Below are 15,788 nucleotides of genomic sequence, written 5' to 3' on the forward strand. Positions count from 1 at the left end.
TAAGCACAGTTACGTATCCTTTTAGCTATGCAGCATCTCTGTAATCTCAATGTACTTCATAGCATAACCATCTGTCTCTTGGCCAGCCTAGAAGCAGCAACAGGTGCGCCGTGTTTTCGCCCTCATCATAGAAACTTACGAAACACATTTCTAAATAGAGCAGCAGAATTAGAAGACTTCATCGCTTCTCAGGTACTTCATTAGAGCTTATGCTTGTATACAGTAATTTGTGACCAAGTACGGACAATGGTTTCCCCGTAAAGTTTGCTTTTATTGCCAGAAGCATAGCTGACAGAGGACGGCAGAGGGTTTGGTCACCCTGCTCCCATGACAAGCGAAATATAGCGGCTAAGTCTACTCTTTTTCTTATACTTTGCCCCAAAGATGGACATTTGCATAATATATAAAATGTGTTTTTTTAAACCATTTTCTATTGCGTTTTTCCCATTGGTATCTAAAAGTTAAAGACTATGTCACTGTTCATAACTAGCCTACTTATAAATTTCAGGTTGTTCGAACAAGTGGAGTGAGAAGCCATTCCTTAAACGTAAACTTTCCTGTAAGTGAAAGGTTTCAAATAGCAGTTTGCTAATGCATAGGCTAAAAGGGATCGTTAGAATGGCTAGATAATATACCGACAAACACCTTTTTGTAAATGTAGTTAGCCTTTGTAATGTATGTAATCTTGGAAGTTGGATGAGCAATGAAACAGAAACTGAGCTATGTTGAAACTATTATAAAGTTTTAAAATGTTTACAGCATGCAAGCATGTTTTGACAGGCTAGCTTTTAAATAGATTAGTTGATTGTGTCGTCGTTTGATTACGTAAGCTATTGTCGAAAGCATCTTCCCAATGATACGATTATAAAACATTGGGTAGCATCTTTTTCTCTTTTTGCAAGCAACTATGATAGCATTAGCATCAATGTAGTTGAAGAATTTAAGATGATGTGTGCATACGAATCGTGCTAACAATAAATTTTATAACAATTCTGATTCACTCAATTTCCTCAGATTTTTTTGATATCTCAAGTGGAAACGTTTTCTGGTCACAAACACTCAGCCAATGACGTTGGGATTATGTTATTGTACGTAGGCAAGTATGGGGTTAGTTTCAAAGCTTAACGGTGTCTAATTCATTTTGTTTTGTAACGAAGTATTTTGTTGGTGTTTGCAAGTTTTACTATTACAGACTGTTTAGTTTTGGTAATATTATTTTTAACGTAGAGTGATCAAATGCTAAAAGGGTTTACTAATAATAAACTTACTACAATAAAACCAAAAAAGTTGTGAAACAAGCTGATCAAAAATGAAACTAGGATAAAGTGACAATTGAGGCAAGCCGGCATTTTTTCTCCAGTTGCATTGAAAACACGTCCGATTATGATCAATTGCAAAGAATGTGGCTTTGGCCAGGACTTGTTTACCAGAAGTAAAAGGAATTGACTAGCTGTGGTTCACGTTTTGAGGTGTCAATTGATTACCTTTGTGATTGAGCATTCTTGAAAAAACTCGGCTGATTGCTGGTAACTCAGCAGTTCTTTTTTGGGACAGTCAAATGAGCATTTCTGGGGAGAATTGTATAATTAGCTGATTGTTTAACAGCAAGTACCCAGACATCAAAATCCGTTATTTTTACATTAAATCAAAGCGAAAAGGAGTGATTTTGCTGTCTGGACAGCCGTGTCGGTTTGTTGCAGACAAAACTTCAACATCTGTTCGAGGAATAATTGAAAGCATTGTTGTTGTTAGTAAGGAATATTTTCGTTTGTGAAGATGACAAGAGTACACTGACAAGCAGTAGGCTACATTACTTCAAATTGAAAGAAAGATCATTTGCATCAAAATGACATGACTAGCGTAGGCAAAGTCTTTACTACTGCGAATATAGATTTTCGAAAGGTTTGCAGTTTAGCACAAGCTTAGAAACTTAGGAATTCACAATGCGGGTGTGAGATGTATGTTAGTTTATGTTAGCTGTATTTGGTCATCAAAACTTTTGGCCAATACAAAAATGACTAATGGCATGATTTATGACAGCATCGCATAAAAATTACTTCCACAAAGCATTGTGATTAAGCTTAATTATTTTATTGAAGAAGTTCATTCATCAGTCGTTTTGAGTCTAGTCAAATGTAATTAATGATTCATAATACTTGCTTGTAATGATATTGCTTGTTTGTTTGTTTACAGCAAATCAACTTTTATCTTCAATGAAAGCTTTGCCATGTAATTGCGGTACTAAAGCAGGAAATGCGAAAATATTGCACACGAAAATCCAGTCTGTGAAGAAACTTGTCATGAGAAATATGAAGGTTTTAAATCAGGTAGTCTGATACAAAGTAGACATTGTTTTCTTTTCTGTTTTGGCTGGCAGCTGACTTTGATGACTTTTTGAACTTACGCTGCCATCCTTGTTGTGCGCATTATTTGTGCTTGTATAATATTGTTTTCTCGCCAACAAAACAAATGAACTGAACTGAACTTAAAATTTATTAACGCTCAGCTGAGGAAACTTATCCTTAAGTCGGAACGATTCTCAGCTAAGGCAATGTAGTGGACATTTGGAACGAAAATGTATTAGGTAAAACAAAAGACCACCATTTTATGTAACTCGTTTAAAACTAACTTTGTCACTGTGAAAATTTATTCGCAATTGCGAAAAACAAAACAACAAGAAATTCTGCATTAAATTTAAGTTTCGAAATACTTTAGCTCATACTGTATATGATGTGGTGCTGCGATGTTGCAATATGGTTAGATTGAAACAACTAAAGCAACTAAATTACGTTTTATTTTTAACATCTCATTTTTTTGGATATATGTTTTTAAAAGTTTACGTTTTGTGACGTTTGCAATTGTTTAGTTTTTTCATTTGAAGTGTTTTCCTCATGAAACCGGTGTACCTTAATTTCCTTTGCCATGTTTAGTTTATCATGGTGCATTTCGTGTTACATTTCATTCATACCAATTCACTTTGTGCAGATGTTAAGGAAGAGCTAACACGTGTATAGTGTATAGCCGAAAACGTTAACAATTTTTTTGTCCCATCCTAAGTTAAATGTTTTGTCGTTGCTTGGTTTTATTTATTTATGGTTCAACAAAGTTATTTCTTGACTAAAAATGTATTTCATTTTTTGGCCAATTAATTTGTGATTGGCTACTTGAGGGGAATTATTCACTTTTTGTTGAGCTTCTTTGTGAAACACAAGTTTCTGAGAAACTTTATATGACATGCCAATCTCTTTCAACAGTGGAAAACGTTTCTTTCTAGACTTATTGATGTGATTTGTGATCCTTGGGATTTTAGTTTATGATTGGTGTGATTTTTGGACTTGGTCATTGTTTGTTTGTTATCTCATCATGAACAGATAGCTCAGCAACAATACGACATTAAACACTCTAACATCAAAATAAAATAAAGCGACGTTTTCGACTATACGTAATAGACCATTGTGCTTTGTACATTGTATAAGAACATACTACAGAAACATAGTGTAACATCAAAAATATTGTTTAATCTAAACATTGAAAAATTGTCTATCTTGCTCACTTACAAATGTTTAGGTTCAACAATATTTTTGATGTTATACTGTGTTTCTGTATTATTTTTTTATGCAATTCATAATTATTTTTTCTTTTAAAGGCTTGAAAAGGATTATATGTATAGTCGAAAATGTTCATTGTATTTTATTTTTCTGTTATAATGTTAAACGTTGTAGTGTTGCTGAGCTATGCCAGTTTATGATTAAAAAAATAACTTCTTTACCCAAGTTATGTTATGTAATCTTCCATAAATTTGCAGGGACACTCAAAATTTCTTGTTATCGTCAAAGTCTTGTTTTTAATCCACATATTGTCGCACGTTATCATAGAGATTGAAACATTATAAAATTTATCTTTAAGTTATGTTCAAACAAAATGTGACATCATGGTGGTTTCACAATCGGCTTGTTTCACCACCTACTGTCCAATGTTCCAATGATTCGTCAACCGCTAGGGTGTGCAACACACTGAGGCAAACAAAACTACTGTACCTTCTAGCCAACGTGGCCTAAAGAGTTAGAGCTAGGGAATACATTTCGATGATGTGGGTTCGATTCCACCCTGTCATACCTATTTAAAAAAAAATTTTCTATCTTTTATTTTCTAGTGCACTGAGTTTTCAATCACTGATCATAGACGCCACACCGTGTGCTTGCAAAGCGCTGTCAATTACATCGAGGTGGTAGCAAGGATAATGCGAGGTCAGCCGGTTTCGTGGTATTCCTTCGCAGTGAAGAAGACGAGGGAGCTCTTGGCATCAGGAACAAGATGTTCTTAATTTATTGCACTGTGTATTGATTTACATCGTGCGGCACCGCTTCTTTTGTACATGACTTTGTTTTTGCTTAATAACTTATTGTTGATTCATTTTAGACCGTTTTGATAAAACAACATTTTATTTTCTGAACACAAGTTACAACCATCTCCGCTAAAAATGCAATGAATCTGTCTAAGCCGTTTTCTGGCTTCAATTTTTGTTTTTACTTGAATCAGTTTTTTCACACTTTACAGTTCTTATAGGTCAGGAATTACGTTTTCACATTGTGGCTACAAGGATACGACAAAAAACACGAAGTGTATGTTTCAATGTCGATTCATCTTTTTTGTAGTGACCACAAAACTTGCAAAATATTTTAATTTATTTTACTTTGAAACATTGTTTTTAAGCGCGGTAATTTGTCATAAATCATTCATGTTCTTCTCAATAAACAAGAGTCTTGTATTGAGTTTATGAAAACGTTAAGCTCTTCTGCATAAAGCTATCGATAGATTTATTGATCTACGGTGGCTTGAAATAGTGTAAATCTGCTTCTAACTCGACATAAATCAATACTATTATCAGTGGACATTATCATATCGTTATTGCATAACATTATGCAAGTATTACGTCTTTTTACTGCTTGTTTGCGAGGAGAAACATATCAAAAAACTAAACGTGTCTCCACGGAAAACAAAAAGAAAAATGTTGAAGAAACACAAAAGTTTAATTTCTTTGGATATGTGTGGATTTAGATAGAGTAGCCTACATAGATTAGAAAGTCATGGATACAGAAAATGACAAGAAAAATACTTTGTGTTTGAGAAAAATGCCCATACTGAATCGCTTTTCTACATATGTTTCTCAATCGGCAACAATACAATTTGAAAACAACCATTTTAAATCATTTTGAAAACTTTTTGATTTTTTACGGCTTGAACAAATGGTTCAAGGTACAGTATTCAAAACTATCATTTCGTAGACCAGAGTTTCCAAAACTGTATGTCGCGGCACACTGGTGTGCCGCGAGAGGGTCGCAAGTGTATCGCGAAAGTCTGGTAATTCGAATGTTGGTTGGTTTTGGTTTGGTTTTGAATCTTTGAATACCATAGGCAGATAATTTTGAATCATTATCCTAGGACTGACAAAGCCTTTATAGGTTATTTCTGGTTTCGCATGCTTGTAGAGGCTTTTGATGCAGGACCGGCTACCGAGATTGACAGAGTGAAGTTTTTCCGATTGTTGAAATGTTATTGCCGGAGAATTATTCTACCAATAGGTGCCGCTGAATAAAGGGTAGTTTTTAAAATGCGTTGCTCAAGCGCTCGCACCGAGAGTCAAACCAGGGCCACTTGATCTTGAAGCTTCTTCGTTCACAAAGTCACTCGCTGACCAACTGAGCTATCGGGGTGGCCGGAGCGCACAGCATTTGCTTTCGTGTGACAGTGCAGTAAACCGCCAATTAACTGTGTAAGTCGCTTTTCATCAGACCACTCCCAATTGATGTAAAGCCCCGAATGTAGCCTACAGTACACTACTTGTGCACAAACGCAGGCACACCTTTTGCATCGCAGTATAAGTAAATGATTTTACTGGTACAACTTACATCGATTAAAATCAAGCTAACTTATCCTCAGTCAATGTCCTGCGGTGGATTTCGAAATGTTTTGGTTTGCCGTAGCCCAAAAAACTTAAAAAAAGCACTGTCGTTGACGGTACAACAACTCCTCGAAGAATGCTGCAGTTAAAAACATTCAATCTGGTGAAACGTCCAAGCATTTTATCAATCGGCTACAATTACGTAAATGTTCTGGTCATGTTATTGTTTGGGCTATGCTGTCTATGCTGTGGTTTATCACTGCTAAAAGATAAAGATCTTATCATGATGGGATTGGATTGCTATTACTTTGCTTGCTGATCACAACCGAATTCAAAAAAGTATTTCATTGTTCTGGGCAGTAACAGATCAGCAGTTTGGTGTACCAGTTCAGTGACCGAACGCAGTGGCGTATCCTGGTTGATTTTCGTAGGCATGCAATGAAAGGAGGGTCATAGCCAGTGTAGGGGGGGGGGGGTCTGGGGGCATGCTTCCCCCCAGGAAAATTTTGCAAATTTGCCTTAGGTTTTATAGCTTTTCTTGCAATCTGAGCCTTACTGAGCTGATAATTGTTTGAGCTGTTTTGAAAAAATGAGGTTTGGAACACACCATGAATCCAATGTCTTAATTTTATATTTTTATCCTGCACTGCAGGAAAGCGGAGTTGAAACGCTATGCAGCGGTGTATAGCCTTCAGCATACACCCGACCCGTTTTCTTGATGATCTTTTAAACTACTGTGCTTAGGTCTCAAGTAAGTTTATATCATACTATCTACAGTAGAAAACCGCAAGGACATGAGGACCAAAAGAAAAAAGGCCAAACAAATGCCAATCGGAAAACTAAAAAAGACCAAACGTCCAAACAAAAATAGTCCGGCCAAACACTTTTTAAAAACCCCGAATTTCTTTTGGCCTTAAAAATACCTATCTGATGAAGAAGATCGGAGAAGATCGGAGAAGATCGGAATATCACGTGCTGAGTCACATGACTGAAATCAGCTGATTCGCACGGAAAACTGTCCTATGTTAAAGAGTCTACCTATTATCAACGCATGCTGAGCTCGTCTCAGCATGCAGAGTTGCCAGGGTCAGCAAAAATTCCAAATTCTGAAAACGAACAGTTGTTTCGAATATTGAAATTAAGAGAGCGAGGTGGTTCTGCTATTACCATTTTCAATTTCTACGCATAAATTCGTTGCTTCTGAAAGATTTCTGATTTCATCAGAATTGTAAGACATGCAGTGCATGCCTTGCATGCATGGAGAATACGCCACTGCCGAACGGTTATCGCCTTTTGTTTTAGTGGTGGCAGAGCTGAGATCGGGTAATAACGTGATGACAGCGTAAATCTGATTAAAATTAAAAATGACCCCTATTGCTGAAAGACCTTAGCAGTTGTAAAGCGACAATAAATAAAAATAGAAATAAAAATAAACTACATAACGTTGTTAACAGTGTGTTGTAGCTGCTAACCAATGATCAATACAAAAATACGTTGGAAATACGAAAACAAATTTTTATCTCAGATTACTCAATTCATGTGTCAATGTTTGTTGACCATGAGAGTGCAATGATGTGCAAATGCACAAGATTGATGAGTTTTTGATTATTTTTGAGAAACCAAGCTAAACATTAATGTTTTGTTTACTTAATGCAATTGTAAACAAATGGTGCTGGTATGTCAGATTCACCATTGCAAGAATTGTAAAGTTCAACTACGCATCGGGACAGAAACAAATTGAGAATTATGTAACTTGCATTATATTTACTTCAAATGTGCTTTTCGAAGATGCAATGACACTTTAGCAGCAATTAGCAGAAATTACCCAATGCTGGCCTACTGCAAACGTTTCAGGATGGTATGCTATAGCCTATGACTTGCCTAAATGGGAAGAAAAGAACGACATTAGGCCTTCACATGTGTAATCAGCAAATCAACAACATAATCGATTAGAGTTTCAAAAAATATATTGTTTTTGAAAAGTTTTGCAAGCTCACAGTCGAAACAATTGTTATAGCTTGTGGTACTTACAAATTATAAAAGTTCATCTCAAAACTTTTGCAGAGGCAATCTTTTTGTGCTTCTCTTCTAGCTCTCTACCAGTTGTTTTTTTCGAGTCAGCTTTCGCATTGCTTCAACAATGATTCCTGAAGTACAAAAACAGGGCTTCTGAGGTTTCAAAAATTCTTTTTGTAACTCAAATTAATTTTATCCAGGGCGCTAGACGGTGAGCTGCGGTAGGGCGTTGTTTCGTTACAAAGCTCAACTGTCAGGGCCGTTGAGAGAATAATTTTGGCCTGATAGCAAGAAAATTCTCGGGCCCCAAATCAAAACACTTCTAAAAAATCGGACAATATCCAACGAATACGTCGTGGTTTCTTCATGTTCGTAGGCCCTTGAAAAGGTGCCTTAAATTCATCCCATCTAAAAGTATCCAGTTAGTATCCCTGGACCTCCTTATCAACGCTACTCCTAATAATTAAACTTGTCGCTTATCTTGCTATTTTTTCATTTACGGAGTCTGAATCCGGCAGCCAGGTACTATTCAGCATATTTTTATTAGTTTAAACTGACACATCGTCAAGCCAACATTACAATGCCTAAAAATTTCTGCTGAAAAGAAGCTGATAAGTTATAGGATATTTTGCCATTGACATACTGCACATAGGCTATTTCTACTACACCTAAATGTTGAGGTTTGTATCTCTGTAGCTGATGCAGAAATTTTGTTTGATCATGAATTTGTAGCTATACAAAAGTGAAGTTGTCAAAATGAGAAGCTACATATTTGCTATTGGATCCGTATTATTTTTGAATATTTTTTTCTTTGGAAATGGAATCAAAGTCTATGAAACATGTCAAGAACTGAAAGACAATACTCCAACCGATGTAAAAGATTCATTGGTTGATGGATATTACTTTGTAAAACTACATGGCAGTGGAATAGGAATTCAAGTCTATTGCACAGAAATGGCACCGAATTCTCAAAATATTCCCAAAGAATATTTAACATTACACAGTGGAAGAAGTGTTAATTTTGGAGAGTTCTATCAATATGTCGGTTAGTAAAAATAGAGTAGTTGACTTTAACGGTTTTATGTTGATGTTGAGTATTAACGGTTTTATCGGTTTAATACGGCACGCCACTTTTTAATGCAAAAATTGTATAACACATCAGAAGAAAGAAAAAATTTGCAACGCACTAATGTCAAGTATCTATGTCAAGTTTCTTAGATGTTAGGTCCCATGTTCTCCTTGATTTCCAAATTGATAGCCTAACTTTTAAAGTTCTAATCAGTCTTATAAGTCATATAATTGTTTAGTTGTCATAGGTTAACAGTTTCACAACCCTCCTATTGTTTGTGATAACTGCAAAATTATACAGTGATAATTGTACTTCAACAATCAGAAACAGAAATTTCATTCAAAAAGTTGAACCATTTGCATTGAGTTCTCATTTGCTTTGCCTAATGCTAATCTCGCTTGACTTACGCCTAAAGCTAATTAAGCCTACCCACCTACAGGCTAGCAAAGCTTCTCTTTTCACATCACTTCATATTATGATTTGAAAAGATGTAGTTGTGGCTTCTGCTGTCTGAAAGTAGCCTACTTGCAAAACAAATTTAGCACAACCTTTTTGCAACATTTAAACAATTTCGAAGGCGTTGGCTTCCATTTTTGCCCATTAAAGGAAACCTTTTTGATTTTGTTGTTTACACCGTGATTTCACTTAAGGCTGGATGGAAATCTAAAAGTCAAAGATGTGTTGATTCAATAAAAGTAAAACTAAGTAACTTATGCTCGTGCGTGGATAGCATCTGGTGAACGTCTCATCGACGTAAAAATACGTCGGTTCAACGTCCATCAAAACTATATGATTTTCCAAGACCTCCTTGAAGATATCCAGTAAGATTGGCTTCATTGCATTTCCGTCTATTTTATTTAAATCTTCAACGAACAGGCATGATGCTAGATGCCACGACAAATTTCAACTTTAAAATTGACTGAATTAGATTTTAGAAATTCTTCTCTGCAGCTTTGGAAAATTTAGCCTACCAACATGTTTTCACTATCAATTTTTCACGTCATTAATTTAATTTTTGGTTCCAGGTTCTACAACTTCGTGTACGTTGGAGGAGGTTCCTGATCAGTTATACAGTGAAGGAGGACGAACTGAGTACGAAAAACTCTTGTTTGATCCAAAAGGAAGAGCCGTGTCCATTGACGACTTTTCTTTTTCTTTCACAATCGGAACAGGAAAACAAATAAAGTAAGAGTTTATCTTAAATATCTGATCATTTCTTTTATCTTATAACAAAGCAGCTTGTTAGTATATTGGTGTTCCGTTTTTGCAAAAATTAGCTCTTCAAATATCGATAATGTAATATTCTCCTCTTCAACCAAAGACTTACTTTTATAACTCAAATCATTCCATTTCTATAATAGGCAAATTCATACTAAAAAAACCTACTCGAGGGTGTTAACATAATAGCAAAGAATAAAAGCATGTATCAAATTACACAAATTAATCAAAAAATAGTTATTTAAACGTAAGGATTGCAAACAACTCTGAAATTAACTTGTTTTGCGCTTTGTTTATGCATAGATAAACAATTCTTGTTTAAAACAAAAGTTAAGGCAAAATATGCTGCTGAAAGCCGTTGCTACATCGAAGATAAATTCGAGTCTCCTACAACCTATGCTACAACTCAGCAGTTGTGCACTGAGCAAATGATAGTTGAGCAAGTGACGACTGAACTAGCAATATTTTAGATAGTTTGAAAATGATGAAGCTGAGAAAGTAACAACTGAGCAAACCGAAATTTGGAATGTCACAAGTCAGCAAAATCAGTTTAGCAAGCAATGATCAAGCAAGTTCGATGCTAGGTAAAAATCTCATTTGCTGACTGGGGCAGTAGCTAAAATGTACATGCTGAGTTAAAGCGCTTGCTGAATTAAAGCGCTTGCTGAGTTGTCTCATGCCTAATGGTCTGAAAAGCGATAAATTTGCTTGACGCAGCCTTGCCATATACGAAGGCTACAAGAAAGCCATGGACTTCTAAATAGTAGCATCTGGACTGGAAACTCAGTGGGCAACATGAGGCCAAACAGTTGGTACAACAGTTGACCAACAGTGGACCAACAGGGTTAGTTACTTGGCTGTTGGCCCACTGTTGGCCAACTGTTGTACCAACTGTTTGACCTCATGTTGCCCACTGAGTTTCCAGTCCAGGTGCTACTATTTAGAAGACCATGAAGAAAGCCTTTGCAAAGAATACGTATCATTTGGTCATGAATGGTGGCTTACCCGAATTGCTTGTTTAGTTTAGTGTTTTGTATAAAGCGTCATAGGCATACAAGCAATCAGGAATTACATTTTGACATAAATTTTATCAGATATGGCACAGCCGGCGACAAGCACAGCTATGGATCTCAGTGCAGTCCGTTTGGACAATTCTCAATCGATTTAACTGGAACACCTTGGATAGTAAACAAAGAAATGACTTGGAAATGGCAAGGGACGTTTGCAAATGGAGACAACTCTGAAGGCAAACCTATGATATATTCCAAAAGTGAGTTCTATCCTAAAATATTAATGAATTTAATTCGTGCGTCATTACTTTATTAAGCCTTTCTCAGGCTTGTTTACCTTTCTCGTATGAAAATTATGCATAATTTGTACGTCAAAGTTTATTTTTAACATCAGTTAACCATAAAAGTATAGCTGTAGAATTCTCGAAATTGTTTATTTTTGTGTCTATCAGGTTATCTGGGGTGTTACATCGATGAAGGACCACGAGACCTCCCAGAGTTAGTGCTACATGATGATGGCATGACAGGAAGTATTTGCAGCCAACACTGCATGGCCGGGGGGTTCGAATACGCTGGAACCCAAGTAAGACATTGTTTGTTGAAGCAATCAATCGTATTTATAACGTATTCAGAACCCAAGTACGATTTTGTCTATAAAAACAATTAGCTGCAATTGGCTATGTGTGTTTACCACATTTTATCACTGCAAAAATGATTTCTGTGACGTTTTCTCAGTGCTTTTGATTGTTTTAAATGTTTTATTGCATGTATATATCGTAGATAAAAAAATTGACATGCCCTGGAGTATTCGATCGTGTCAATATAAACGGAGTCAGTAATTGTACTAATACTATGAACTTATTGACCGCAAGTTATCAGGTCAATCCTTACAAGACAAAAACGTTGTTATATAATTAAAATACTGTTTCTTTTTATTTTATTGCAGCAATAACAAAGAAACAAATTAGAAATAGCAAAACTTTCATTCAAAGTTAAAGGTAAATTTGCAAAATAATTTTCATAAAAGACTTTGTATTTTCTTTTCCCCCTCAGTATTCCAAGGAATGTTATTGCGGTCATACTTACGGAAATTTTGGAAAAGCAAACGAGACGGATTGCAATATGCCTTGTGTTGGTGATCCTCAAGAAATGTGTGGAGGAGTCTGGAGGAATTCTGTCTATAGAACTGGTAAGAAAATTTTCTTTCTTAACCGGGGATTTAGTCAGCTCACTATGTTCCAACAGAACTAACCAACTTGTTCATTAGGTTTAAAGTAAATGACCTAAGTTACTTTTCCTAAATCTGCATTACTTTTAGGGATGAGTCAGAAAGTTGATGGCTACTGCGGCGGATATCCAGGAAGTTGCTACCCCACACTCAACTACAATGATGCCCAACTGATTAAACTTGATATTATTTCCACTCATCCCTGTTTGAACACTCCATCACCCTGTTATAATGACGCTGTTTGCGTGGCTACAGATGTCGATCAGTTTCTTTGCATGTGCCAACTGGGATATGTTGGAGTATACTGCGAAGTTGTCGAAGGTGATACATGGTGTACTGTACTTCCAAAGGTTAAAAGCTTTCCTAGGTGTAATTTTTATGAAATAAGCCAAGTAAAAAGTAAACAATTTTTCAATTTTCAAACCCCATTGATGTGTCAAATGCTGACATCATTATAGTTTATGCTTTATTGGTTATTATTTAGAACCCTTAACTTTCACTAGTGAAGCAACGTCTTCCGCGGACGACGACACAGCGTATGTGTCTTGTCCACCTGGGATGATGGCGGTTGAATGTGAATGCAAGGAAAGGTATTGCGATGGAGCTTGGTTTGAAGCAGATGAATGCAGAGTGACAAACTCTGGGCAAGGACAACAGAGTAAGGTAAGTCGATGGCAGTTAAACACTTGTCAGCTCGCATGCTATTAATTAGGAGATAGAATAATTTACAAGCATTAACACTTAAAGTACAAGTGGAAAATTGACATGACCTGTGTCGGTTACTTAGAGTTCTTACAAGTATGAGAAAATGTCAAATTGCTCCAGAAAGGTTTTTTTAATGCGGGATAAAGTTTCCCACAATCAAGCGGCACTAAAAATTAAAACATTTACTGAAAAATAACATTTTAAAAATCATAAACTGGACAAAATAACATTTTTAACTCACGCATTCCTTTGAAAAGATTCTGCCTATCCTCTTTCCAACTGGCTTTAAGCTACTTCAACGAACTATGATAAACTGATAGAGTCTGTTTTTTTATTCACCAACCATTCTAGCCTACAATATACAGTTTATTGTAAAGGTATTAGACTGTATTGTGGACTTGCTGGTGTCCTATAGTGTCATTAGTTTTTTTTTTTTTAATTTGCTTTTCCGCAAAAAAATTGGTAGAATATTGTGATTTCCTGGCGTAGGGTATAGTGACCTGCTTGGAATACGACCCGTCTTACCAGCGACTCATCAACGTGGAAAGCACGGACATGCACAACGCTATAGTTCAGTGTCCAGAGCACTCGGTAATGACAGGCTGCATGTCCTTGGATTGGTAAGGAAAGCTAAGTCTCACCTTAATTGGTAACTTACAAATTTGGGGTTTTCTAACTTCATTCGTACTAAATGCTTCTTTGTGACATTACCTTTTTACAAAGGTCTGACCAAAAGCCATATTTCAGTCACACTCTAGTGACAATATATATGGGCTATTTGGTAATTATCTGAAAGCAAAAAGTCAAACAATAGCAGGTCTACAGATAATTGCTTTTAGTTTTAATGTAGCCTATTTCACGTAGACACAGCCAACATTTATTATTACGTACTCTTATGTATGCAACAGGTGGTATCAAAAAGTAACTTATGGACATGGAATTGTTGACAACACTACAACACCTTACACATGCCGACAAGATTATTGTGCAACCACACCCAATGGATGCAAAGTACAAGCGCGTTGTCTGCGTAAGTGTTTACAAGATTGCGTTGTCTTCAAGTGATGTATTTTGTTTTCCAAAAGCAATATTTTTTGGACTACACTGAACGGCCTGTGAACCGCCTTGTCAAAGAGTGTGTTCTCTTTGCATTCATCACAGCTGGTTTGGAACGTTTATTATTTGTAACGAAACAAAACGTTGATTGGCATGAAATTTGGTGCAACAATTTTGTTCCATCTGGGTAAAAGAATGATTTTTTATAAAGAATAAGATGTTCTAGAAAAATACGAACAATCGCCCATTTAAACCGACCGATAGCTCAATAGTCTCTTTTTAAATTCCACAGAAATGTAAAGGTTAATTGAAACTCATAATTTTTAATGATGTTTAGTGGCTGATTGTGGATGTAAAAATGGCGGTGTCTGCATCCATGCTTCTGGATTGTGCTCCTGTCCAGAAGGATATTACGGAAGTACTTGTGAAAGTTTTGACTACTGTGCTTATTATGAAGATAAGTGAGTACCGGTAATGTTTATTACCGTATGTTTTTAATCATTCCATAAACAAAATAAACAGCTTTTTAAACTAACAATTAATGACTTGTCTCTTTTTGCTTGAAGAAACAACGCTCCCGCTTGTCTCAATGGAGGTTCTTGCGTTGGCGTTCCTACTCATGTTGTAGCGACATCTGGCGGGACTGGGTCTAACGAAAACTGTCAATTCCCGTTTGTTTATCAAGACACGTCATACTCTAGATGTGTTGAAACCAATCAGGTGATTCTACGGTAAACTCTTTTAAATGGTCTTGATGTTTTAATGTATGTCAAATTATTATTTTTTGTTATCGAAGCAGAAATACAAACATGATATAGGTCTTGGCTTAAATTAGACATGCAAAGTTAAGACGAATCATGGACGAACACGACTGATATCCGTGGACAAGCTAAACCAGCCTTACTAAGTGACCCGTAGCCTACTGGGGCAAACTTATTATCTGCCAAACTCAATTTTAACTTTTTTCAGTAACTTTTTGCAATGGTTCTAAAGATTCTTTTCAAAATAACTTACAGGATGTAGGTCTACTTCGGCATTATCCATATTAGTTTTTAGGTAGTTAGGTAGGCTATTTTAATTTGAAATATTGTCATAGGTTGGGCCACCGTTTGCATGTGCACATTGTGCAGCTGTTTTAGACGGGTTTGACTCATACATTGACCTTGGTGCGTGGAATCCAGGTCCTATTTATTCGATGGAAGTTTGGGTTAGAGCATTCGATCCAAGTGCAGATGGACGACATGTGAGCTGTGATCTGAAGTTTTCATTTCAGTTATCTGGTTAATATAAAATATTAGTAGGCTATTTTTTAGTCCTACCGTTTTTGCTACTTTTTGAAACAAATTGGCATGTTAAAAATTTGTTATAAGTAGGGCCCGCAAAAGTCAATAAAGTCAAAATTTTTTAAGGACTTCGTCTGCCCACAAATCAAAGAATGAAGTTGTTTTCAACACCTGTGGGACTATTTCTAAGAAGTTTATAGGCCAAAATTAACAATAAAGTCAAAATTTTCAATAAAGTCAAAATTTTCAATAAAGTCAAAATTTTCAATAAAGTCAAAATTTGTCAAATTATGGCTCTTGA

General features: G+C 36.0%; 1 protein-coding gene and 1 long non-coding RNA gene across 2 annotated transcripts; both read left to right on the forward strand.

Moving 5' to 3' along the window:
- Window positions 1-2,287: 2,287 nt before the first annotated feature.
- Window positions 2,288-4,420, forward strand: LOC145785144 (uncharacterized). The gene is made up of 2 exons (XR_014291133.1): window positions 2,288-2,327; window positions 4,154-4,420. It is a non-coding gene; the product is annotated as an uncharacterized LOC145785144 (long non-coding RNA).
- A 7,341-nt stretch (window positions 4,421-11,761) lies between these two features.
- On the forward strand, window positions 11,762-15,451 carry LOC145785184 (uncharacterized). Its single transcript, XM_082596877.1, has 9 exons — window positions 11,762-11,798; window positions 12,269-12,404; window positions 12,534-12,764; window positions 12,928-13,106; window positions 13,638-13,768; window positions 14,057-14,178; window positions 14,542-14,665; window positions 14,771-14,924; window positions 15,386-15,451. Exons 1-9 carry the CDS (start codon window positions 11,766-11,768, stop codon window positions 15,449-15,451), a joined length of 1,176 nt encoding a protein of 391 aa, XP_082453003.1. The 5' UTR covers window positions 11,762-11,765.
- Window positions 15,452-15,788: the final 337 nt, after the last annotated feature.

This window comes from Aplidium turbinatum, chromosome 16, assembly GCF_918807975.1.
Source record: "Aplidium turbinatum chromosome 16, kaAplTurb1.1, whole genome shotgun sequence".
NCBI lineage: Eukaryota > Metazoa > Chordata > Ascidiacea > Aplousobranchia > Polyclinidae > Aplidium > Aplidium turbinatum.

What these genes read in the sequence shown, in the direction of transcription:
- LOC145785184 (XM_082596877.1), top strand. Translation starts at nt 11,766, where the DNA reads ATGGCCGGGGGGTTCGAATACGCTGGAACCCAA. An exon ending in TCGAATACGCTGGAACCCAA is followed by an intron (nt 11,799 to 12,268) that starts GTAAGACATTGT and finishes TTTCCCCCTCAG; the next exon opens with TATTCCAAGGAATGTTATTG. An exon ending in GGCAAGGACAACAGAGTAAG is followed by an intron (nt 13,107 to 13,637) that starts GTAAGTCGATGG and finishes TTCCTGGCGTAG; the next exon opens with GGTATAGTGACCTGCTTGGA.